The sequence below is a fragment of the Polypterus senegalus genome, chromosome 1 (assembly GCF_016835505.1).
Source record: "Polypterus senegalus isolate Bchr_013 chromosome 1, ASM1683550v1, whole genome shotgun sequence".
NCBI classification, from domain to species: domain Eukaryota; kingdom Metazoa; phylum Chordata; class Cladistia; order Polypteriformes; family Polypteridae; genus Polypterus; species Polypterus senegalus.
This window is the reverse complement of record NC_053154.1, coordinates 38758778-38786646: the sequence shown is the minus strand read 5'-3', so window position 1 is coordinate 38786646 and position 27869 is coordinate 38758778. Positions and strand designations below refer to the sequence as shown.

Genomic DNA, 27869 nt, shown 5'->3' with positions numbered 1-27869 from the left:
AGATGAAGGAAGCAGTAGAACAGGATGGAAACAGGATGAGCAGAGAGGTTTGGGTGTGAAGATTTGTATTTGTTTTGGGAGGAGGTTTATAGACTGAAAGACTGTTTTGTTTAAATTTAACATTTTCACTTAAACAGCAGAAAAATCACATATATTGGTGCTTCTCTTCTTTAAGGTGAGTGAGTTTACTCTTTCTGATACTTGTGATTAAATGTCATAAGGTACTGGAATTTTTGTCAGAGTATCCCCATTTCATTGTTCATTGTAAAATCTGAGCAGGCTAACTAACAGCACTGTGCTCATGCTGCAAAAAATATCTGCAAACAAGTTTAAAGTATCTTGATCTTCATTAATTACTGTAGATGAGTACAGATGCCAAATGAATAACAACAAGAATAATAATGTCTGAAAATGTTTCACATTAAAAACTGTGTAAAACGTCTGTTGAAAAGGATTGTTAATGAATTAAGAATGCGGTTTGCATTTAATGTGTTTTATCTGACATTTACGATAATATGAACATAATACTGTTAGTTAGTTCATAATACAGTTGCATTTTTGTTTGGAGCAAAAGGAGAAGCACACTGTGTGTACAATGTATACTAGGAGTGCTAAATACTGTACTTAATATGAATGTAGTATCAATATACAGTAGATCAATATTACAGTACATAAAGCCAGATGTGAACACATTGATAAATGAGAAATGACCTGGGTTAACCTGAACAAATAATAAGTGGATATTTCTTTACATGCAAAATTAAACAAAAGTGAAAGATAGAAGGACAGTATTTCATCTGCTGAGCCTTCAATGGGTGTGTCACTAGCAGAGACTAACTGCCTTTGATAATAGTATGTAAATCTTTATGTTTCTAAGAGAACATCTGGTGTAATGTCAATTATTCTGTAGTTTATTAGATAAGAAAGAGATGTACAGTGCTATGTAGGTAACAATGTACAGTACTATATGTGTGTCTTAGTCTTTTATGCAATGTACTGCCATGAACACAGCAATTATAATTCTTGTTCTGAGTTCCTTTCCTGTAAGTCACATGCTTTGAGTCAATGCCTTTTCATCATCGCTGCTCTAAAGGAAAATTTGGAAAAGTAAGAGCCAAAAGTTTAATGATAGTAACAATAAACTGATACACTAAATATAAATCGAAGACAACCACAGTTCCTACATTGTTTGATATGTATAGACATACACAAACTCAGAGAAAAAGAATGAAAGCCTGAATCAAGCAGGTCCCAGAGACTATTTTCTGTATGAATCCTGGTCCTATTAAACCCAATATATTACTAGCCAGAGCCTATTAGGATATTAAGACAATGAAATATAACACTTAAGAAAGCAAACAGAGTGTTGTTTTATTAATATCCTAAATAAAAACAATGGAAGGAAATAACATACAATAGTGTTGTCTTTGACGATCATCTTTGAAGAAATTTAATAGACATGGTCAGTACGGTGAGGCAAACGTAAAGTTCCACAAAGCATTGCCAGTTTTTGAATAGTCTTAGGATTGTCCATATGCGTACCTGTGGCCTATGGGCACCACGTGTTTTCTAGAGTATCGGTGGTTCATAACCAACGATGGACTAGGCCAAGTGAGCACATAACAAGTTAAAGGATCAAAGTGCAAAAAGCATGTATTTAATCACAATCAGTGGCCAACAGTGTTCAAAATGTAGTTCAGGTAATTAAAACCATCTAAGAATAATTGTCCGTAAAACAGTTGTGTTGTGAGGACAAGATACAATTAATAAATAAGTAAATCCGAAAAATAGAAAAAAACAGGAATAATACTAAGGGCAATAATTGACTTTCTCCTTATAGTGTCTCCAGTGCTTCCCTCTCTGTCTTACTTTCCCTGCTCATCCACTGGGTCTTCTCAGCAGGAGTGAGACACCAGCAAACACTGTCCCATTCCTGACTCTTTCCCCAGCACCCTCCTTTCTTACCTGCTGGAGATCCACCAAACCCAGGTCCCCCTTCTTCTCACATTCACTGGTCACCACAAAACTCTCAGAGCCCATGATTGTCCCTGATTCAAACTACTCAATGTGTGTGTACTACCCCTGGAATGCCATTTCATTTTCTCTGTCGCAGGGCGTCTCTGACCACTTCACCTCTTTTTTCTTGCACTGGCTCAACTACCTGTTTCTGCTCTCTTTATTTCTCGCTTTTTCCTGATTTCCTTTCTTCATTTTCTCCTCTTTTTCCTTTCTGACCTACTCAGACTTTTCTATAGCTCTGCTAGTGAAGTTGCTGCTCTACTTAAACCACAGAGAGCTAGTGAGGTATGGCAGTACCAATAGCTCTCATGCATGTTAATAATTAATCTGCCAATTCCACAATGAAGTACTCACATGACAGCATGGCTTTTCTTGCTTTTCATGCTTATTAACACTGAGCTGCACTACTCTTTAAAAACTTGCACCAACCCTACTCCGTCACAGACTCCTGACATGCTGTGCCAAATAACCAAGCCAATAAGAAGACATTTTCTGCAAACCACCACCGCATATATCAGCGAAATATTTAAGAAATTACTTTCTTTTTCATTAAATCCCACTGACCTTCATTAATTGAGCATATTTACTAAAGAAGTTTTCTTTCATTTTAAAGTTTCTTGCTTTATAATAATTCTGGTGTGTTTTCAGACCTATATATATTGTGAACTTGAACCCGGACACAGGCAGACGGACATCTTAAGTTCACCACACACTGTTTATTTACAAATCTTATTTACAAATAACGTGCACCACAAAGCCCAGTGCCTCCAGCACCGATCCCCCAATGTCCAGGCCTCACAGTCTCAATGCCTTTCTCCTGGCCGCCTCCAGTCCCCTCTCTAGCTCCGTCCTCTTCCACCCGACTTCCGCCGATGACTGGAGGGAGGCGGCCCCTTAAATAGGAACCCGGATGGGCTCCAGCTGCTTCCCGGCATTCCTCCGTAGCCACGCCTGTGTCTCTCCTCAGACCCATTTGTCACCTCGCAGAGCCCTCCACTATGTATCAGAGCTCATCAAAGCATGCTCCGCAATATAAGAATGGGACTCCAAATCAGAGACACAACTCCATCTAGGTTCACAGGGATTTCATTCTGGATTTCCCAAGTAGGTTTCTGCCCTAAGGTTTTTCCCTAGCAGAGAGATCATGCTATTGTAAGATTGCCCCCAGATCAGCTGGGTGAGTTTAGGTGGAAGATCATTTATCAATAAGGCACAGGACACCTGTTCAACTATTCGTCACAAGTGCAAAGGCCTGTTCCTGGAGGGATTTCTCTGGGTTAAATTCCGAGGTCATTATATCCCTGGGATATATTCCTGCCATTATATCTCTGCCAACCCAAGGCACTCCCACCTTTTGAACCCTCACCTTTCAGGTAATTACCTCCACTTGGCCCACTAAGCTTCTTCCTTATATACATATTGTAGACACCAGGGGGTGCTCCAGCTACCCCTAACCAAGCACAACAGACACAAGGCACAAGTTAAAAGCACAAAGAGCCTTTTATTATATAAGAAGCTCTTCAAACCAATGTTTCCCACCATCACTGCCGCAAGTACAAGAATAATACAGCACACAATGACTCTTCTTATTATCTCTCTCTTGGTCACTGCCTCTTCCACTCCTCCAAGCAAGTTTTGTCCACCTTCCACTTGACTCTGGCTCGTCTTTGTGAGACAGACAACTCTTTTTATGTTGGCCAACCCAGAATTGCTTCTGCTCTTCCTCCCACATAGTCTGTAAGAACTCGTGCCATTGGGCTCCTCAGTCCTTGCATCACCCACTTGCACCCATGGCACCCAACAGGTAAATAGGTAAAAAAAACAGTGTATTATTTAGTTAGACATCTGTAAAACGTCAAATTTCCTGCTTGGGACAAGTAAAGTTTTATGTATGTAAGTATGTATGTATGTATGTATGTATGTATGTATGTATGTATGTATGTATGTATGTATGTATGTATGTATCTAATTTGTAAACAACAGCCTTCTGCTCAGATATGTAGTCTTTAGTGAATCTCTTTATAAGTGAATTAAATTAGGGTTATATTTTTAAAAGAGATTTCTTACTACAGATGACAAAATGCAAACACCTGACAAGTAAGCTGACACGTTTTTAATTGATAATCCATAAGGTATTTCAACCTCAGCCTTCTGAATTTCATACACTGAGTGGAAAGAAAGCTAGCAGCTCGTCATGACATCAGAGCTCATGAGCAGCCTGGGTTTTGCTTTCAATGTGTGGCACTCATTGTTGGTGAAACCTATACATGAGCCTGAGGTGCAAGTAAACACAAAAGACCCTACCTAACTTCTCCTGCCAATAAAGCAATATGCACACAAAGTGAAAGATTGAACTTGTTGCTTATTGGGCTACTAGTTACTTAAAAAAACAAAGACATGAACTTGAATATTGTAATCACATTAAGAGGAATGGAATGAAATAACAATGGTCTAGACCAGTTTAAAATCACTGTGGACTTGAGAAAAGTCCTCACCTCCCTATGGTTCACTTCCACTACAACTAGAATCTACTGCACTAATGCAGTCACTGGCCATTTCAGAAGAAATATCACTAACCCTATAAATTACTCTCCTCTTTACACACTTTACATTTAGATAGCTCATTTTCCAAAAATTCTCCTGCCTTATGTCAACAGCAGTCTTGGGAGGCGGTGTGTGTTTGACTAGTGTTGGAGGAGTCATATCATACAAAATAATAATGAGGTTAAAGAGAAAATGATTGGCCAGTGACAGGAATATTTCTATGAAAAGCAAACAACAGTTATGTTTTTATACAAGTTAATACATTTGCGGGGTCCTGGGCTGCAGCCAGGTTAGCCCATGCAATAAATCCAGTCTTGCAAAAACTCAGTTATTATCCCAGGCAATAGGGATGCAGCAGCACCCTCAGCAGCCCCATTCCCTTGTCCTTAACTTCAATGGTTGCGAATCATTATAGAATACTATTAGAATCATTTTTTTTTAAAAACCTTGGTGTTCACTAAGAAAAGAAAAAAGAAAATGGACTAAATTATGAAACAGCTTATGGCTGGAGGCAAAATAATGAGAGAGGGAACAGGGCCAAAATCCAGAGATATCTAAAAGAAAAACAATTGTCTAAAACAAGAGTGAAATCCTAACATTCTGAGTCAATAAATACACAGAGCAGGTTTCTAGGCTTAAAGACTTAAGCCTTAAGTATAAAGAATTTTTAATGAAAATTGGGTTTATATTGTCCTAAAGCTTTAATACCTTGTTACAATGACACCATCTTAAGTAGTGACTGTAGGATAATGTAATGTGTCATGACACAGGTATAAATATGGACGGCAGAGTGTGCTGCATCTAACATAGCCATGGCCACAAAAATAATTACAAAATGGCAGCACCCTCAAAGAAAACCAGCTCTAAAATGATGTCAACATAAGAAGAAAAATACAACTGTAAATAACTACCAGAAAGCAAAGTAATTCTGCACAAAAAATAATCTTAGTGGGCAAGGTGTATATATTATACGTCTGAAGACGACCATGAATTAATGTGTCTTAAATGTGGATGGGAACAATTACATGATTTACTGATGTGACATTTCTAAATCAATCTAATGCCTCCTGAGGGCAGAGTTTCAAAATATGAGCGGTGATTTAAGCAACAAAAACCAATGGTGCTCTTGTCATCATACTCTATCCAATAGCAAGCATATACATAAACATATAATTGTGTGCTGTGTGTGTGCATTACATATGTTAAAAGCAAACATAACCTGAATACAATAAGGATGGATTGAGATCATTTATGTTAGGTAGAATGCCTAGTGGGGGCTGGGTGGTCTCGTGGTCTGGAACCCCTGCAGATTTTATTTTTTTCCTCCAGCTGTCTGGAGTATTTTTGTTTTTTTCTGTCCTCCCTGGCCACCGGACCTTACTTTTATTCCATGTTAATTAGTGTTCCCTAATTCTATTTTCTTATTTATTTTGTCTTTTTTCTCTTTCTTCATCATGTAAAGCACTTTGAGCTACATCATTTGTATGAAAATGTTCTATATAAATAAATGCTGTTGTTGTTGCAATTAAAAGCCTATTAAGTAAATCCAGATTATACTTTGGCAGTAGAAGACATCACTGGACTTGTGGTAAAAGTGAATGATGCTGAATGATGCTTTGCTTCCTTCTACTGTATATTCACCTAAAGGATTATTAGGAACACCATACTAATACAGTGTCTGACCCCCTTTCGCCTTCAGAACTGCCTTAATTCTACGTGGCATTGATTCAACAAGGTGCTGAAAGCATTCTTTAGAAATTTTGGCCCATATTGATAGGATAGCATCTTGCAGTTGATGGAGATTTGTGGGATGCACATCCATGGCACGAAGCTCCCGTTTCATCACATCCCAAAGATGCTCTATTGGGTTGAGATCTGGTGACTGTGGGGGCCATTTTAGTACAGTGAACTCATTGTCATGTTCAAGAAACCAATTTGAAATGATTCGAGCTTTGTGACATGTGGCATTATCCTGCTGGAAGTAGCCATCAGAGGATGGGTACATGGTGGTCATGAAGGGATGGACATGGTCAGAAACAATGCTCAGGTAGCCCGTGGCATTTAAACGATGCCCAATTGGCACTAAGGGGCCTAAAGTTTGCCAAGAAAACATCCCCCACACCATTACACCACCACCACCAGCCAGCACAGTGGTAACAAGGCATGATGGATCCATGTTCTCATTCTGTTTACGCCAAATTCTGACTCTACCATTTGAATGTCAAAACAGAAATCGAGACTCATCAGACCAGGCAACATTTTTCCAGTCTTCAACTGTCCAATTTTGGTAAGCTCGTGCAAATTGTAGCCTCTTTTTCCTATTTGTAGAGGAGATGAGTGGTACCCGGTGGGGTCTTCTGCTGTTGTAGCCCATCTGCCTCAAGGTTGTGCGTGTTGTGGCTTCACAAATGCTTTGCTGCATACCTCGGTTGTAACGAGTGGTTATTTCAGTCAAAGTTGCTCTTCTATCAGCTTGAATCAGTCGGCCCATTCTCCTCTGACCTCTAGCATCATCAAGACATTTTCGCCCACAGGACTGCCGCATACTGGATGTTTTTCTCTTTTCACACCACTCTTTGTAAACCCTAGAAATGGTTGTGCGTGAAAATCCCAGTAACTGAGCAGATTGTGAAATACTCAGACCGGCCATCTGGCACCAACAACCATGCCACGCTGAAAATTGCTTAAATCTCCTTTCTTTCCCATTCTGACATTCAGTTTGGAGTTCAGGAGATTGTCTTGACCAAGGACCACACCCCTAAATGCATTGAAGCAACTGCCGTGTGATTGGTTGATTAGATAATTTCATTAATGAGAAATTGAACAGGTGTTCCTAATAATCCTTCAGGTGAGTGTATATGTGGTCTCTGTCACACAAATTTGAAATTTGTACTTAATTTTTTTTTTTCTTGCAGGATTCCTAGTTATGAATCCCTTCTTTTCCTGACCTTTTTCATTTTGGCTTTCATTACATGCTTATTTCCTGGATTTTGACCCTTGCACTCTGTTCTTGATGACTGTGATTTCTATCTTGTGTACTTTATTTTGTTTTAAAAATATCTTTGCTTTTCCGGTACTAACCATGCCAATTTTCTTCTGTACTTTTCATTTCCTGATTCTCAAATACAATCGTTAGATTATTGTCAACATGACTAGTTATTGCAACAGTTATGATGAGTAAACATGAGGTTGAAAATAATGGCAGCTAAGTGTACATAAAGATAAGCTCTACAATGTTAATTTAAGCTAAACAGTGCGCTGTTACACCCACTTAAACGGAGGTGAAAAGAACTCCTGTTAAGTGAAGTATTTTTGTTGATACTGAAGAGCAATAAAATATGCCTGTTTCTGTAGTCAATACCCCTTAAAAAGTAATTGTGCTTAACAATACTGATGCCACTCTAGCAGATCCACAAACTACAGATGGCACTTCACAGCTTCCAACATCTGACTGCACTTCTAAAAGAATAAATTAATTAACTTATTATTACTGGTAAATTGTAAACAGCAAACATGCCATACCAGAAAATACACCACAATACTGAATAAATGTTATTCTGAAAAATTTCTCTTAATGTTGTCTTAGCAAATGTAATAAATCCACTTGTGTTTTTGGTTGTACCCAAAACTGAAAATAATTGGGGCAGATTTTTAGAAAGAATCACTTGAGAACATAGGCTTTTCAGCAGTGGATTCTCCTGTTATACACCCCCTAGATATTAGCAAGATGTCCCAAGACATGTATTCTTGTTACAGGGATTTATGTCTGGCCCCCATGAGACTACAGAGAGCTAAAACCAAGAATTATGAGAGCAGCCACCTGTGGGAAATTCTGTTTTCAGCATAACAAGAACTTAATCGAGATGGAATAAATGCTGTGACACATGAAATGGCAGAATAAACAATAATGAGAAAGTTTTAAACAATTAGCAAACTGGAAATGTATAAACATTGTTATAAACTGTAAAATTCAGTTTATTGGATGGTGCATTTGGGCTGAAATTATACTCGGGAATGAAGAGAAACTAACCGAGTTAAGGACTGCACTGCTTGTGTATATGTAACATCTAGTATTTTGTGATAATTGTCTCTGTAATGTCTTTAAAGTGCTAGAAGGTACTAGAAGGAGGTACAAGAGCACTTCACTATAACCCTTTCCCTAGGTTTTTTTTATTTAGGAATATGTTTTCTCACTGAAAAGACCTGCTTCTGGGAGGCAAATATCTCCTGACATGTTGCTTCTAAATATGAAATAATACGTCACCTTTGACTGATTATGAGATCTGAATTTTGGAGACCATGAGACTTTAGCATCCTTTTCCCCTCTGGAAAGAAAGTTTGAGGGATAAGAGACTGGTTTTAGATTTGTGAGTCTGAACAAATGGGACTTAGACAGGGCCACCAAGGAATAAGCTGTAAAAAGCCAGACAATGAGCTGGCTAGAGAAGAGGCCAATTAGATGATGACCAGAAAGAGAGAAGTCTCTGAGGCAGAGCAACCAGTCACCTAAATGCTTTGAGTGACTGCTGAGACTTTATTTAACTAATAAGAGAAGGGCTGTCTGGAATCGACAAACCTGTCGTTGTTTTCAGAACTACAGGATGATCCAGGTTGTATGGCATTAATTTCCTCACTTTGTATTTATTTATGGCACTAATTGTTTGATTACAACTTTTTAAGCCTGTTTTGCTGCTTGCACATTTGGCTTTATTTTACTGCTGGGGGTTTGGAAAACAAGTTATTTTCTCTGTTAGGTTAGGGTAAGGGAGACAGAACACTTCTAAAAAATAAGCTACAGTGGCAGTCATATCTGGGTGAAGTCTAAAGGCAGTGGGTTGTAGTCCACAGGTGTATGTTGCTAAAGTTTAGTAAGTCTAAGAATGCACCAACAGGAGTAGCAACAGAGGAGTAGCGTATGCACTGTACATGTAACTGTGATCTACAGGGACAGAATTTGCATTTGCATAGAGCTGATTTATATCTTAAAGAGATGTGTCTGACAATGAAGTGTTTGTCGCTGTGAGAGGTTTTATTTTATTTGATTTTACAGTACAATAGAAAAGATGGTCAAACGGATTGTTAAGGTTTTTATGTATTTTAGATTAATAATATTGACAGATGTATGAAGATATTGATTGTACCATAAATTTAGCTTTTTTGCATAAATATGGTATCTATTGTATTTTCATGATTATTGCAAAAGAAATGCACACTATGGGAGAGCTTAAACAAGGCAATGCAAAAACATACAAAGAATGAATGTATTTCTTTTATTTCCTTGGTTATTTTCTTCAATAGTGTGATACCTGATACTGACGTCTCCTTTTGAAAGGATGGCTGTATTTCCATACCTTCAGTAATGAAGACTAAATTTGTGCTATAGGGCACTATGTAACATGTATGTATATTACATTTTCTGCTTGACTAGTTTAATGAACTAGAGTAGAAGAAACTGAGTTTTAAAGTGTAAGGAGTTTTGACTGATATATAATGTTATTTTTTGTATTGCTTTATAGGTATGGAAGCATGGGAGATAACTGCAATATTTTTTATTTCGCTTTCTTTGATCTTATTGATTATTTTGGGCAAATGTGAGTAGTTTTATTTATTTTTTTTTTAATGTGCAGCACTAGACATTTGTTTGCTTGATATTCATTACAAAAAAGGTTTATTTTAAAGAGATTTGCATCAACCCACTTTAAAAAAGATTAACGTATCTTAGTCTCAAGATAAGTTAGGAGTGCAGTGTCAAAGTGTGGGAGTTACAATGGTGACTGCTGACTTAAAACTCCATGGACTGCTTCAGTTGTGGTCCCAGCATGGTGAAAACTATGTAAAGCTTTCATGTTCTCCCTGTGTTTTCGGTAAACACCCTGCTTTCTTTTCCGACATTTACAGGCATTTCTTTAGAATGTTTGTCTCGGTATAAAGTTTGTCTTCTCATTTGTTGCAACTGCAAAAGAAATAAACAGGCTTTGAAAAGACATGATTTACGTGATTGTTACTGGATGCAACTTTTTTTTTAACTTGAAGTACATTGTATTGTAAATATATATTGCTCCACTGGCTCAGAAATATGAATTATATCCTATTAAAATGAGTTGAATTGAATGAAATGAATGGGTAAATGGATGCCATCATATCTCTTATTAAGAAAACTAGTTTAACAATAGAGTGGAGATAAGTGGTACTAAATTTTAACCTTTTTTTAGGTTGTTGCATAAGATGTAGAAAGAATAAAGAAGAAGGTAAGTATGATATAAAAATGTTATTACTGCTAGCAGAATAGATTCTAATTATTACAGATAGCAATAATTATAAAACCTGAGATAAAATCTAATACATATTGAAATAAATTATGCAGAAACTTGACAATCAAGAGGAGACCATTCAGGCATCAAGCTTGTTTATTTAGTTAACAGCTAACTGTCTCAATATCCCAATATCTCATCCAGACTCTTCTTAAGGATGTCGACGTTTCTGCTTCAACTACGTGGCTCAGTAGTTTACTCCACATTCCCACAATTCAGCTAAGAAAATGGTGATCCCTGCTGAGTATTTTCCTGAATGTAATACTGTAATGAAGATGCTAAGCTGCTTCTTTTGTAGTGTTTTTCAAATGTGTTTGCATAGTTGCTGGCACATTGCAGTATTCAGTTGATCTCCCTCATGTGTTCTTCCATTACTAGTCTGCAATAGAAACACCTTACTTTATGATTCTTATGTTTGTGTGATTGAGTTAGGAAATGCTTTCCTAGGTTGAGTTATTGGAAAGGGACATACAGCTTCAGTTTCTGAACTGTTTCCAGTGTCATTTCTCCATATCATGAGCAGCAAGGAACACAGTAGTAATTACATGCAAAAGTAAGGTCAAAGGTGCAAAATGGTTCAGTTTCATCTTTAAAGAAGAAAAAAAATTAAACCGCTTTTGTGTTAATGTACTGTATGCTGCATGTTTTATACTTCTTGCATAGCTGTAATAGATGCCCAAAAGCTCATTGTTAATACCAGCTGTACTTAATCTTTCAAGTTAGAACTAAAATAAATATATTGAAAGTTTACCTTAATATGTTATACTCAACCTTGCAGCCTGATACAAACTTTATTAGAAGATCACATGAAGAGGTAATATGGGAGAGGAAATGCAACCCCAAAAATAATGATGTAGCTCTTTAATGTCAAAAACCTATCTTGATCTCAGATTTTTAAATAGGTTTTTTGATATACAAAATATGTAAAGATCTTTGTTTGCATTTGCAGATGATGTGAGGAAGTATACTGTACCATCAAAAATCACTTTGTACTCTTTTTTTTCTTACCTATTCTTACAAAACTAGACAAAAGATATAGGGCTGGGGTAACAATATGGTAAACCCAATTTAATAGGCAAGGCTATCAAGAAAATAAAATGGTTGAGAAAAGAGAACAAAATTGGCCCAGTTGAGCTTTTCTTTGTTATAGTCACTCCTGGGGCCTCATCTGTAAACAGTGCATATGCACAAAAACGTTGCGTACACCCATTTCCATGCACACGTGGAGATGTATAAAAACTAAGCTTTGCTCACTTTTCTGCTTGGTTTTGCAAACAGGCGGCACCCAGCGTCAAAGCAGTGCTACTGTTTCTGTGTGGCGTCCCATTCTTTTTTACACTGGCATCAATGACTTGGGATTTATCAAATACACCAAAATTAAATTAAGGCACTTGATTGTACTCATTCTGTAACAATATAACGGTGCACAGAACTGCCAAACTATTCCAACTACCATAGCTGCTTTAGCATTGTTGGAAAACATTGCAAATGGAAGAATTAGAAGAATTAGAAGAGAATGCATATTTAGAAATGATAATAGCTGGCTTCTAAGCCGATTTTGATTTTCAAGAGCTATCCTGTGTGCTGAACTGGCACCGGCTTAACAAAGGCAGACTTTGAGATATTGTGCTCTATCTTTTTCTTTGCAAGTCCTGCCCATTCTCAGATTTTTAGCCACAGGAGCTTTTCAATGTGAATTTGCTGACAGATCGAGTATTTCATAAACATCACTGAGTCGCACCATGCCAGCTATATCGATTAGTATTATCCTCTTGTCATCCAGATATATAAGATTTCCTTACACTGTTGTTGAACTTGAAAACAAAAAAGAACAATTCCCAGCAACGTCCGGTTTTCCAAACGTAATCAGAGTGGTCAACTGCATGCACATTGCTATTGCAATGGTGCTGGACAAGTTATATCAGCAAGGAATGAATCAACAAAAAAATGAGCTGGCATTACATCATCTATAATAGGAGAGCCTATAAAAATGGTAACGCTGCACAGTTGGAGGTGCTTTTTCCAAAAAGTGCGGCAAAAGATGAGCAGTCCTTTTAAGAATAGCGAGTCACCTCAAATAGCCATGTAACGAACAGAGAATCAATCTGACGCCACACTATAAAGGTGCCTTAAGAGAATGAATTTACTTAAGTAAATTGAAAGCATTTCCACTCTATTAATGTGCTGCTCTATAGCCCCCAGAAAATGTGTCACATTGTGCAGGCATGTAGCGTGCTGCATAATGTTGCACACAATCGTGGCTTGCCCATGACTAAAGAGATGTGTTATATTGAACCTGAAATTGGACAGTTTTACAGCTTAATTTAATGTAATTGGCAGAATGTAAAAAGATAATCAGATGCAGCATTTATTTTTAATCAATTAATTAAATTTGTTGTCAGTATCACATAGTACATCCCTTATATTCCTTAGTTCATTGGCCACATTTCTTACAGCATCCACTATTGCATTTTATGACTACAGAACAATGTCTGTCATCACACAGACAGATGATTGCCCAGCGGTTTCCGAAGCAGTGTTGTGTGAGCAGGTATGCTTGGCACAGGAGCACCATCATTGCATCCTCAGCTTGGGGGATCAGCTTTTAATAATGAACAGACGGTGGGCTGTGACTTACCTATTTACATGGATTTTGATTTTTGACAAGTTTTATTTTGGGCACTGTGCAACTTTCTGAGCTTGAACTTTCGAGTGTCTCCACCACACTGTATCACTCCATAATTTACTTTTCTTGCTTATAACACTGCTTAAGCCAACAAATAGTACATTTTTCCTTGCCTCCACTGTGCATTCACTGAAATTCTTATTTTTCCACATGCTTTTGCCATTGCCTTTTAATAAAACATTGAAAGGGCTATTTATATTGATTTGCATATTCAAATGTGCAAAATTTGAGGAGTAGTCGGGATGAGGCGGTAGGCATGTGCATTAAAATTCACGTTGATTGAGATTTATAAAGAGGAAGTAAATTGAACTTTGCTTATGCACAGTTTTATGCATCTGAATTTTTTTGCACATATACACATTTCCAATTATGTCCATACGCCATGTTATAGTGTGAATTCTACACACGGTGTTATACATGAGGCCCCTTGTGTGTTAAGCTTTTACTCCTAGATGTGGGTTCTTAACTGAATACTGACTTTGAGTTCTGAAAGATCATATACAGTATGTGGTCCAGGGTGGATGGAGGAGGAACTGACGTCATAGTTTTTCTGTCTGAGCATAGATGGACACCGAATGATGTCACGCCCAAGCATGGATGACACTGAATGGTTTACAATGTTATGCTGGTCATGGAAATATGCCAAACAATTTGTCATTTTATTTATATATAGATTTAGAACATTTAAATAGGGAACACTTGCCACATATAAGTGGTAGCAACATTAACAAGTCTCACACACACTACAGGCAAATGTTGGTAGCAAATTGTGTTGTATAGAAAATGCAGATATGAGTGCAAAGTAAAATTAGAATGCTGGTGGGTGGAAAGAATTGCACCAAACAAACCTGGGTGTTATAAGTGTGATAAAATAATGCCATAAAGAGATTAGGAAAGTTAATTTGACTCTGCTGTTATTTTTAAAGTACTGAATATGAATTTAATAGTTGTTTTATAAAAAATATAAAAGAGCACATTTAGATTGCATTATGTAGCATGAACCTTTAGAAATGGTGTTATTGCCTTCTCACGGGCAGATTTTTTTGTAAGCCTGGGTTCAGCAAATCAGCGTGTTTGCTTTGTGGCAAAACTGAGATGAACATAAATGTATTTTCCTGATGGACTAAACTGGCATGTAAGGTGAGCTGCTGCTGCACCCAGACTTACACGAACACTTGCTTCTCAATAGGGTGTGGTACAACTTCAAAAGGTCAAGCTGTAAGTCTGAAAAAATAGTGAAAACATTTTTTACAAGGACTTATCAAGTTTAGAACGATATGAGCTCCTTGGATTTTCCTGTTTCTTGATACTGAGCCACCAATGTTTTTGTAAATCACTTTTCTGCTTGCATTTTCATCTTTTCATTTGCAATTTCACTTTGTGTGTTCATTTTGTTTGCAATGTTATCATTTTTTGATTTTTTTGTTTGTGCTTTGGCACAAATGTGTTAGCTCATGTGACAGCTCATAAAAGATAAAAAAAAAACTATTGCAAAACATAGGCTGCAAGGCTCTAGACATAACCTAAAAACAAAAGCAGCCTGGCCCATTAATCAAGAAGCAAGATTTTGGCCTACACGGGCCAATGAAAAATGGGAAGACTTTTTAAAATCAAAATCTCAGAAATGGGAGGGTAACTGTAAATGCCCCGATCCAAGTAACATAATGGTCCTTGTAAAATAATAATAATAATAAGCATAAGAATAAGAAGGTTTTATTCAAAAACAGAAATCCAAACTCAATTAAATAGATTTAATAAGGATCAAGAAACAGTTGCAAAATATTGCTTAAGAAAGAAATCCAAGAAGAAATTAGTTCAACTCAAAAAAACAAAATTAAAAACAAAATCCTAACCAAGAGCAGAAAGTGCAAAACCAAGAGGAATCAAAAAGAAGAACTAAAACAAAACAAAATCAAAGGACAGCTGGAGAGAGATTGACAGAGTCAGTGGTCATCTTTATGGCATGCTGGTCCTTCAAATAGTGATAGGGGTGGTCTCACAGCTTTAACACTGGGGGCCCTAACTCCTGGGTTCAAGATATAATAAAACTAAGAACACGTGCAAAATAATTTACAGAATAACCATACATAAAAATAATACAGTAATAAGATATCCAAAACATTAAACAAAAATAACAAAATATAGGAAATGACAAAAGAAAAATATACAAACCTATTAACATAAATTCAAAAACAAAAGAAAATAAAGAACATTGACAGAACCCTGGTTGAATGATAAGAAATTGGAGAGTTAATCAAGAAAGAGAATATTAATGCTGTATAATATCAATGACATTCAGTCTAATTCGTTGAACATCCTTTCGTGAGCTGAATGCCTGTTACAAATCCTCTATTCATATCTAATCAATGCGCTCCCATACCTAATATTAAATAATCAATAGTGGTTGATGGCCCAACTAAATATGATTATATCATGGGGTTCTTTAGTTCATTAAAGTGTGCAGTTAAAGGGGATAGGTTTCCCATAAAAACATGCATGCTCCTGATCTTTTCCACCATTTTCATTTCAAATTTCTTATAAAATGTTACAATTACAAAACTCAAAATAATCAATTGTACTTTAAATAAAGGACAGCATCTCAATGAGAAACATTGTTTTGGAGGCAGCAATATTCAAAGGAAAATCAAATATATTCTTAGAGAATATCTTAAGATCACTGATAATGTAATTATCAAAAAATTGTAAATTGTAAAAAAAAATATAACATTTACAACTCATATGGAAAACAAATGAAAGAAAATTAAGAACAAGAATGGCAGAAATGCCAATAAAACATCTACAACTCACAAAATAATAACAGAGAAATAAGGAAGGTTTTAGCTGTTAAGAGAAGGCAGTTATGAAAGGCAGGAGTACAATTAAAGGACTATTGCTTGTACAGTAAGTAAGGGCATCTTTGCTACTTTAATTTTAATCTTTTTTATATTTTCATCTCATACTTCAACAATTCTGTATTTTTTTTTAATTTCCAGAAGGATTGTGGCATCCGATTTCCAGTGAGGAAATTGAGATACGTGATTCAGGTACTGTATCTAGAAAAATATCCTCTGTACTCTTCTGATTAATAAGACAGTCAAACTGCATAAGTATAAAGGTAATCATTTTCAGAAGGTAAAGGTAATCAGACTGGGTTCATAACTTTAAAAGGATTCTCACTGAATACCTCTGTATCTATCTGTACAGCTCAGACTACAAATATAACACCAGGCCATGTAACATGTAACTTGCAGAAATTCTCAGATGATTCCGCACTTCCAGGGTGCATTGATAAAGGAGATGAGACAGAGGAGAGGAGTCAGGGGAGACATTTGTTACTTGGTGCAAAGAGAATTGTCTGCAACTTAACATCAGCAAAACCAAGGAACTGGTTATTGACTTTCACCACACCTGTGTCCAGTCATTATTTAAGGAGTGGATATAGAGATGTTCCACTTGGGGGTCCACATTAATGACAAGTTGGACTGGTCTTGGAACGCAGAGGAACTAAATTAGAAACAGAGCAGGCTTTTTGTCCTTAGGAGACTGTGTTTCTTTAAAGTCAGAAGTGACATTCTTCACATCTTTTGTAACTCAGTGATGACCAGTGAGATTTTCTATGCTGTGGTGTGCTGGGGTGGTAACATCACTTCAAGAGAGGCCCATCAAATTGAAAAGCTAATTAAAAGGGCAGACTCCGTCTGGACCCCCTGGAGGTTGTAGTGAAGGAGAGGATTAAAACAAACCTGAGTGCCATTATGAACAATGCTGCACTTTCTCTCTCTGACACATTTAACACTGAGGACATTTAGCCAACAAATTATTCAACAGATGTGTGTCAAGAAATGCTATGGGGCTCCTTTATACCAACAGCAATACGTCTACATAATGCCTCACTGTGACTGTGACAGCCAAGTCAGAAGTTATTCTGGTGTGTGTTTAACTCATAGTGTGTGTGTGTATATTTATTTATTTATCTATTTGTTTGTTTGTTTGTTTATCTATTAACTATTTATGTATTTATTAATTTAAAGGGCTTTTGTAAAAAAAGGCCAGTTTCCCCCTTGGGACAAATATCTATCTATCTATCTATCTATCTATCTATCTATCTATCTATCTATCTATCTATCTATCTATCTATCTATCTATCTATCTATCTATCTATCTATCTATCTATCTAATAGCACACACTAAGTTCAGGTTTTCTTGCCCTCTCAGTATTATAATTAGCCTAATATACATTAAATATTTCTGCTTTGTCCACATAATAGATAACTTTACAACGCCCAAAGAACTGAATTTATTTGTAAAGAACCATTCCCATAATAAAATTGTTCTTTGTTAAGTAACTGGTCATTTGAGGAACCACATAACCCCAGAATGAGCCATTTTTGTTACATCTGAGCAGAAAATCCAAAGAATACCCATTAAATGCCCATTGTCCTTCAAGTGTTTGGCTCTAAAACTCTATCCTACTTAGTGGTCTCTGTTGTCCTCCAAAAAAACGATGGATTTTTTTTAAATGATTTGGCTGAATTAAAAAAACTTAGTGATGTTCACTTTCCAAGACAGTTGTTTTTATTTTAATTTCTCACTGACATTCAAATTTCTGAACTTACAAATCAATTCCTATTCCTACTCAACTGCTTTGACTTGGTACAGCATGTTAATTGGTGGTCACATATTTGACCTGGTATGCCCATCTGGGTTATCTTGTTGGCAACACTAATTTGGGCCTCTCTGGCCATAAAGCAGTGCTTTTTACAGTCTTAGTGCATCTTCCTGCGATTAAATGGAAAATCACATTTTTTTGCAAACATTAAAAATATCTGCCCCTCTTTCCTTGTTGGTTTAATTTCTGATATTTTTCTGTCTTCCACTTTTCCATCCACATTAGATAGTCTTGTTGACGATAACACAGTTCTTCAGTCAGCACTAAATAAAGTAGATCCTTTAAAAAACACAGAGAAGTCTCCTTTAAGCATTCAGTGCCATTGTATATTTCAGCATTACATTCTGTAAAAGCAGCTGGCCAAAGCCTAGAAAGATTGTCACATAAGACTGGCCTCACTGTGCATGGCGTGGTTTTCGCAGACCATTGAATTGCTTATAGAAATACATGAAATGCAGCCAATAATGTATATTGTGGCAGAATGATAGATAAAGGGCATTATAACCCAAGGGTTTTGTTTACTGTGACTGATAAAACTACTTCAACCTGCATCTGACCTGATCACTTCTTCCATTTCAGTCTGTGAATGATTCCTTCACTTTTTTGTGCTACAATTATAAAACTAAATAATTCTAATGTAATTAATATTCAGTAAGTTCATCTTTCTTTTGTAATTTCCTTGTGTTCCATCTCCTTCATCTCATTTTTCAAATTATCATCAGGTTCATCTACATTTATTTACTGTATAATCTGCTCTGTAGGATGAGTTCTACATCTTGTTAGATGGATCGCGTCCCCACCACCCTTACCAAATCCTGCCTTCATGTCATAATTCCGACTGTTACAACAATAATAACTATATATATACATAGGACAAACGTCAAAAAGAATCACAACATGTATACAGGAGCATCAAAACACTGTCATAAGGAAGGACTCACGATCACTGATTTATACACACACAAATTCAACCGGACATACATTTAAGTGGGACAATGTACAAGTAAGATTTACGGCCAGTACTAAAAGTGCCAGAGAGCTGGCTGAATCTTGGCTATCAAGCAAACTCCCCCCATATACCTAATTTTGCTATATATTGTCTTTGATTCTTGCATGTCTAATCATTATCCTATGATGACGGTGCCTGGCAGGAGCTGAAAGCTCAGGAATAAAAATTACTTTATGATACGCGATTCATTCTCTCCCTTTGTGGATCTCCAACTACAAATATGCAAACTGTATTACAAACCTTTGCTTCTATATATATATATATATATATATATATATATATATATATATATATATATATATATATATATATATATATATATATATATATATATATATACAGTGCATCCGGAAAATATTCACAGCGCATCACTTTTTACACATTTTGTTATGTTACAGCCTTATTCCAAAATGGATAAAATTCATTATTTTCCTCAGAATTCTACACACAACACCCCATAATGACAACGTGAAAAAAGTTTACTTGAGGTTTTTGCAAATTTATTGAAAATAAAAAAACTGAGAAAGCACATGTACATAAGTATTCACAGCCTTTGCCATGAAGCTCCAAATTGAGCTCAGGTTCATCCTGTTTCCCCTGAACATCCTTGAGATGTTTCTGCAGCTTAACTGGAGTCCACCTGTGGTAAATTCAGTTGATTGGACATGATTTAGAAAGACACACACCTGTCTATATAAGGTCCCACAGTTGACAGTTCATGTCAGAGCACAAACCAAGCATAAAGTCAAAGGAATTGTCTGTAGACCTCCAAGACAGGATTGTCTCGAGGCACAAATCTGAGGAAGGTTACAGAAAACTTTTTGCTGCTTTGAAGGTTCCAGTGAGCACAGTGGCCTCCATCATCCGCAAATGGAAGAAGTTCGAAACTACCAGGACTCTTCCTAGAGCTGGCCGGCCATCTAAACTGAGCGATAGAGGGGAAGTAGATCCCCCAGGACACCATCTGCCATCTCATCAGGAGCATGCCTAGGCATTATCAGCATATGTTTGTTACAGGCATGTGGGGGCTATCCATACTACAGAGTCCCATTATGAGTCGCTGGGATTAAATTCATGCAGCTAGGATCAGCCTATGATTTCAGTTTTTGCTTTGCTTTTTGGTGTGATGTTGAATCCAACTCTCAATGGGTTGGTTATTTTGGTTCCAATTGACTGTTGTTATGTCATTTTGTTCTCAATGAATTATACAGTATTACTTAATATTTATTATTCTGATGTAGTATATTATTACTATATTGCATAGTAATAGAACATTTTGTGTTCTGATTGTGACCAGGTAAAGAATAACACCAGAGTTCTGAGAATTTACAGTACAAATTTGCTGTACATTTCAAAAAAGCCTTTCTATAGAACATTAATTGGAATGCAGGAGAAAATGATCATCTTTAGAACAAATGTTAACTCATCAGTTACACTGAGCTGAACAAAATGAGCCAATAAAACACCTTGTGAGACCTGAGAAAGCACTCTTGATATTTTAGTTGGCTGCCTTTAGTTAGAGATGCCAACTGGCATTACAATCAAGGTGATTGACTTATTAGGGTTAGGGTTAGGCTGCGTTTATTGTATATTTTGAAATCTTTGTCAACAAAATGTTTTATTAAGATTTTGATTTAAAGGTGCAGAAGCCTGCAGACAGAACACTGTAGTTGTCATATGATACCACATTCCTTTGTGCTTCACTTCAAATTGTTAGAAAAAAAGAAGAATGAATGTGCATGACACAGCAGAATGCTGGAGTGCACTTTCTGTGACAATTAAATGTTTTTCCATTAATTTACCAAACTTTTCAAAAATGGAATTACTGACAAATATGCATTACTCTAATGCCATTGTATGCGTCATACAGCTTGGAGCTAATTTCTGTTTTGTTCTTATAGCTGTCATTTTTTTAAATCTGATGAAAGAGTAACTCAAATGTTTGTATAAACACATTCACAAATGATTGCCCGTGTGAATTGATTCTAAGTAATTATATTTTCCATCCAATACCCAACCCACTATATCCTAACTACAGGGTGACAGGGATCTGCTGGAGCCAATCCCAGCCAACACAGGACGCAAGGCAGGAAACAAACCCTGGGCATTGCGTTGTTTGTGTACAGCTGGATACATGATATTAGGTTCATGTGACATGAGAAATTTGAGAGTTTTACTTTAATGGTTTAATGTTTGCTGTTGTTCAACCTTTGTCTCAGCTGATCCGCTTTGAAGCCTATTATATTAGAAACATTGTCCTCTCCATTCTTGATGAAAACATGAGCTTAAAAATTAGTCACTTCCACCACTACAAACAACAAAGTGTAAGTAACAGTTTCAAAGTCCTAATTTTTGGGCAGATAATTCCTTAAGATAAACCTAAAATTAAGAATTTGCTTTCTAAATTAGCAGTCTCTAAATACTTTTAAATGGTGAAAAGACCAAGCACATCTTTTTGTTAGATTAAATAAGGTTATAATGTAGTGAGGTAAATGCTTTTTTAAAAATGTAAACAAGGTAAAACTGATATATTTGATTCACGCTTTTCTTTTTGTCTCTAGAGGAAAGTGGATTTATTCCAAACAGAGGTAAGAACTGAAAATCTATCTGACAGTTTACTCTAACTGCTATTCACTTCAATGATACTGATTATTTTTTCATTTTTTCAGTTTGGAAAAAGATACAGAAAGATGAAGGTAAATTGTTCTTTTTTAAATAGGGGTATTTTGGCACAAATGTGAAATACATTTGATAACTATTCTTTATTGATCACTCTACTTCAGAAAAAGGCTCACTTTGACATTAATTTCCTTTCTTCTGCTGCCTGCTCTCTACAGTTGATATGGTCCTGTTCCCTGACACAGCACACCATGAGCTTTCTTTGGATGATGATGCATCACAAATACGATTCAAAGGAAATACACAAGGTCCAGACAGGTGGTACTGTGTCACAGGCAGCGATTGGTTAATGAAAGGAAGACACTATTGGGAGGTGGAGGTGGGAGAAAAGAGCAGTTGGGCACTTGGACTGGCAACGGAAGAAATCAAAATGAGTAAAGTTATACCAGAGAGCCCTGGAAATGGATTCTGGATCATTCGTCTTTGTGGGGGGAAGCAGTTCGAGGCTGTCTCAAGCACAGTCACAGAACTACAAGAAAAACCACAAGAAAGACCCAAGAAAGTGGGGGTCTACCAGAAAAGTAATGAGCTGTCTTTCTACAATGCAGAGTCAAAAAGAGTCATTTATACATTTCAAATTGAATACCCTGGACTACTGTATCCTGTCTTTAGCCCAGGGTCACGTGACAAAGGACCTCTGATCATCAAAAAAAAGGAAACAGGTAACATACAGTAGTATTAATTGAAGAATGTGATATTTAACTCAACATTTGTTTTTAATTTTTCACATTAATAGTGGTTTATGTACTTCTTAATCAAACACAGTCTCACTGATATACAATATATTATTTTATCTCTTTTACTAGCTGAAATGCCCAGCGTTGCCCGGGAGGAAAAGTGTTTTTTTTTTTTACTTGTTTGAGAAAAATATAATAAAAGCACAAGTTTAATAATAATAATAATACATTTTATTTATATATTTCCTTTCCCATGCTCAAGGCGTTTCACAGAGTCTTAGAAAAAAACAGCAGAGTATATGTAAAATAAATTAACACACAATGAAGACTCACTAATGTGCTTGTCTTGCAGTCTTGTTTGGATGTTATCATCCAGTTGATGCTTGTAACCAGCCAACTCGATTTAATTTCAAAAGTAATAGGTGTGCACAGTGGTGGTGCTCAAATATAAAGAATAGCAACTGGGAACCCGATTGAATTAGGCTACAAATTCTACGTTTGTGAAATCCATACTTTCTCTGCAAATAATTATTTGTTTTTTTAAGTCCTTGAAATGATTTTGTTATCATGGCACTGATTTGTGCTTAAAATTCGCCCGATGTAATGAAGAGCTTCCTGTTTAAACGGGGATGTGAGACGTGAACTCAGCTCTTCGGCGCACCTCATTTGACTTTTTCCGGCAAACAAATTTTCAAAACAAGCCACATTTTATGACTCTGAGTCGGAGTAACAATTAGGTTGGTGTGGTCATTTTAGATCTGAGATAGCCTAAAACTTACACAATAACCATTGTTAATACCCAGCTGACATTACTCAGTTTGCCAATAGATGTCAGAAGGACGGATGCCAAAACCGAACTGCCCAAAGATAGATTTTGACGTACTAAGCAAATGGCGATCCATTCTAAATTACTTACGGTTCCGGAGCTGGCGAAGGGTTTAAGTCAGTCGACGGTGTTAGTCATGGAAAGTACGCCCAACCAAACCAACGTTCCAAAAACCAACTGAACTTACTGTTATCTGCTCGAACCAACACCGACTTACTACAATCGGCCATCCAGCAGGGTCATTGTAGCTTTCAAACATTCTTAACCAATCATGCAATACTGTGTCTGCGTTTGCCACGTTATGTTCTGACTACAGAGGCAGAGTCCCATTGCATGCTTCTAACTTGTATTGATACGAGGTATTGTCATGAACACCATACATACGGATACTATTAAATTATATATAAGGATAGTACAAAGGAAAATGTTTACATTTTTAAGACTAATTACATTGGTTTTCCGGATACACTCTTTTAAGATTTTTTTTTCTTTGAATTGTTGCTATTTCTTTAGAATCACTTTTATTTCAGAACTTCGTTAAAAACAATATTTGGAATCATTTGAGTCCCAACATGCTGAATCTTTTAAATGAGGTCAGTGAGACATGTGTTTAATGACTTGGTACCATAATTCAGGATAGGTTTCTCTGTTTGGAATTTCAGCACAGACAAAATGATCACATCATCAGCAGTTAATAATTATTTTTGCAAAGTAACCAATAAATGTATGTGAGGTAAACCCCGTTTTTGAAATACTCTGACTTAAACTTCAAAGCCTTACAATATTTACATACTTCTGACATATCACCTGTGTCCATATATCTCCTTTCCTCACTTCGTCCTGCTTTTTTTTCAATGACATCTGGTCCGTGGTGATTATTTTCACTTTTTTCGAGTAATAATTTCCGTTTGTTTGCGCTACTGCGATCTTTACTTCTTTTTTTGATATTTTCCAATTTTCCTGCTTTCATATTCTTTAACGTTCTCTGCATTTGTGTCGCACCATTTTTTTGAGCCTTTCAAATTCCACCACTTTCATAATCTCTAACCTGCTCTGCATGTGAATATCTTTATGAAGTTCTACTTTGTCTTTTACTCTTTGTCTTTTAATTCAGAGCCCGATTGGATGTGCTTTTTTCAATTCCACTTGTTCTAGGCTGATTATTACTTTCCTTATTTTCTGAATTTGCACCTAGATTATTCTTTTTTGCATTTTTTCTCTCCAACGCTTTTGAGTCTCTTTTCCCCACGCTGCTCTTTGTTCTTCGCTTAGTCGTCGACATTTCATCTATTGTCCTTACACGCTTTATATGCACTGAGAGTCCTGGATCTGTGTGTGCTCTGCTCAAGTCCTTTACATGACTGAATGTTTTGCTGCCCGTTGTCTTATTTGATATTGGTTGTAAATAGGGCGTGTCTTGCAAGAATCTCATGTTCTACGTCATCGCGAGACAGTCCTGAGCCAATCTCTTGGCACAAAGTCTCACGTTTAAGGTGTCTGCGAGACGCTACGTGGCCAATCTCTTTCACTCGCGAATCTTTTAAGTGTTTTCCGTGATCTTAACATGAAGATCATGTCTCGTCTCCCTAGTCTTTCTCATCCAAAATTTTTTTAATAAAAGAGAGATAATTTTCAGAAATCCACAAGTAGATTCAGAGACATTAGTGGAATTTTTTCAAGCAATTCTGTTAAGCTGCAATAAAATAATTTGATTTACTATGGCAGGACATTCAGTAGTTACTTAGTTACTATTCCTACCTCACAGCTCCAGGGTCCTGATAAATTGTCTGGGCGTGCTCAATGTTGATTTTCAATCCCTATTACTTTTCTCCACATAGGTTAACTGGCTTCTCTAAGTTGACAAAGTGTCCATTTTTGTGTGAAGAGCTGAAACCCCACCCAGAGTTGGTTACTGCTTTGTATCCAAAACTAATTGGACAGGTTGTGGAATGAGTGGAGTAGCAATAATGGAATTCATGGGTGTCAAAATATTTTTTTCTTTTTTAATTTAAATTTGTAAAAACTACATATTTGTGTTAATATTTTCAGATTATTTTTAAATATATATGTTTCAATACTCTTGCCCATTGTGGAAAGGTGCCCACTCAGGCGGCAAGAGGTTACTGCAGCTAGGACATTACCTCAACAGCACGGGGCAGAGGAAGGCCAAAATAAACTCTTTGAAAATGACATTTGCACTAATTATTGTTTTGAAACTTAACATTATATTTAGGAGCAGTGGTCTGCATTTGCTTCAAGATTCTACTTCTTCAGTATTCACATATATGAACTTTAGATGTGACTAGAAGCCACCTCTTAGATAGGGTGACCTGCCAAGTGATTCCCCCGCCTCCCCCATTTCCATAGCTTTTACTACATCTCATCTGTGCTACATGGCTGTTTCTTTTTTCAGGTGGTGCTTGGCTTATGCTGTGTCTTAAAATCAGCCACATGATGTTTTTTTTGGGGATGGGGGAATGTACACAGACAAGCATTTTGTTTTTTTACCAACGTCAGCATTTATTCATTGACTCTTTTGAACTCTGAAGTTTTCTCTTATCACACTTTGTCAGTACTCAATGGAATTACTTCTACTTTCTTAAGTGACTTCGATCATCAGTTTGATTTTTCCTTATGATTGTTTAATTTCCCGGCTCAGGATCCTGACCTTCTATCTGTGTTGTTGACCACTGCCTCACTTGTTCCAAATCTCTGACAAATTTCAACTTCACATCATTTTACAGGAGCTGAATGATGGCTCTGCCAAATTTCTCGTGATATACTACAGTTCTTGTTTTTTAAGCAGATTTTTAAAATACTGTTCTTTTGACAAAAAGAAGTTATTGTTTGCCTTTGTGTTTTATTTCAGTTGTATGGTAATGTCATACAATACGCTATACAAGGCCACATTTAATATTGGCAGTATTATTTACCACAAAGGTCAGTATAATAAATTGTTGTCTCATGCTTAGCTCCTATTATCACTTTGTCAAATCAGACCCATCTACATCAGTCACTCTGATCCCCTTTTTAAGCCAGGATTGTCAAACTTGAATCCTAGGCCCAGCAACTGGTGACCTTTTTCTAGTGCTAAAGGACCATATGTAGTTTGACTTAATTATACTCAGCTTGCTGTATAAGAGTCAGAAACAAAAACACCAATTCTGTTCATTTCTGCTGTTAATAAAACTTTTCATTTTTGACGTGTTAGTACTCTTATGCTGCTACACAATGAGCACTATTAAGTACTCAGACCTTACAAAAGACTAGGTTCTCAAAAGAAGGTTAAAATTAAGGGTAAAAGCAAAGGTGAAAGAAGCACCAGGAGATGCTATGTACAGTAGTTATATGTGCCATCTCCCATTACATAGTAAATCTGTTAGTGGTTAAGCACACACAGTATCAAGTAGAAAGCTATTTGTGGAAGAAAATAAAATCAGTTGGACTCGCTAGGTTAGCCATTTCACTGTGACTCAAATAGAGTGTCATTTTCTTCCTCATATTGTATCTTTTGTAATCTTACAATCCTTTTTTCCTTTTTTATACAGAGTTTATGTTTACTTTAAATTCCAAGGCAATCCATCCAAACTCCATTTGTGAGCTAGAAGGTCAATACCCAACAGAAGAAGGCTTATTGCCTTGTGTGATTGGAAAAGATAAATTAACAAGTGGAAAATCCAACTGGGAAGTAGATGTTTGTGAGAAGAGCTCATGGGCCTTGGGAGTTGTTTCACATACTCACAGCAAGAAGACATCAATTCCTGAAAATCCTGAGGATGGTTATTGGATCATAAAGATGTCTGGTGGCAAATTTCAGGCTGTCTCCAACACATCTATTAACATTTTAAGAAAGCCAAACCAGGTGTTGGTGTATTTGAATTTTGAAGATGCAGAATTGTCATTTTATGACACTGAAAAGAAGCATCTCATCTACAGATTCCAGCTCAGATCATCCTTAAAAGTATACCCCATTTTTAGTCCTCCAGATCTGAGGTCAAGGACCAAATGATTATCACTAAGCTTGTTATTTAGGGTTATTATTGCCTATCTGACAAATTCAGAAAATGTTACAATTGTTTTCATATTCATATGTTACAGTTGGAAAGGTTTAGGTAACTTGCTGAAGGTAACATAGTATGTAAGTCCAAGGCAGGGATAGAACCAGCATCATTGTGACAGTTCAATATCCAAACAGCTAAGCCACAATTCCTACATTCATTTAATTTTATGTTTTGCTACATATCTTACTATTTTCATACACTTACACAAACATTTTAAGACGACTTTAGGAGGAATTGCATCAGGGTAGAAGTCATGTATAATTTGAGTTGCAGCATCATCCAGGTGAAAAGCAAGGGGTGTGATGCATTTAATTCTTTCAGGGCTGATGTCGACTTATGTCAAAAGGAGGAGTTGATGATGGTAATCCACTGTAAACTGTGACAAAAC

General features: G+C 36.5%; 1 protein-coding gene across 1 annotated transcript; it reads left to right on the top strand.

Moving 5' to 3' along the window:
* On the top strand, positions 1-27869 carry LOC120525097 (E3 ubiquitin-protein ligase TRIM39-like). Its single transcript, XM_039747103.1, has 8 exons — positions 1-175; positions 10080-10154; positions 10776-10811; positions 16554-16604; positions 21800-21826; positions 21908-21934; positions 22076-22579; positions 26969-27869. Exons 2-8 carry the CDS (start codon positions 10082-10084, stop codon positions 27427-27429), a joined length of 1179 nt encoding a protein of 392 aa, XP_039603037.1. The 5' UTR covers positions 1-175; positions 10080-10081; the 3' UTR covers positions 27430-27869.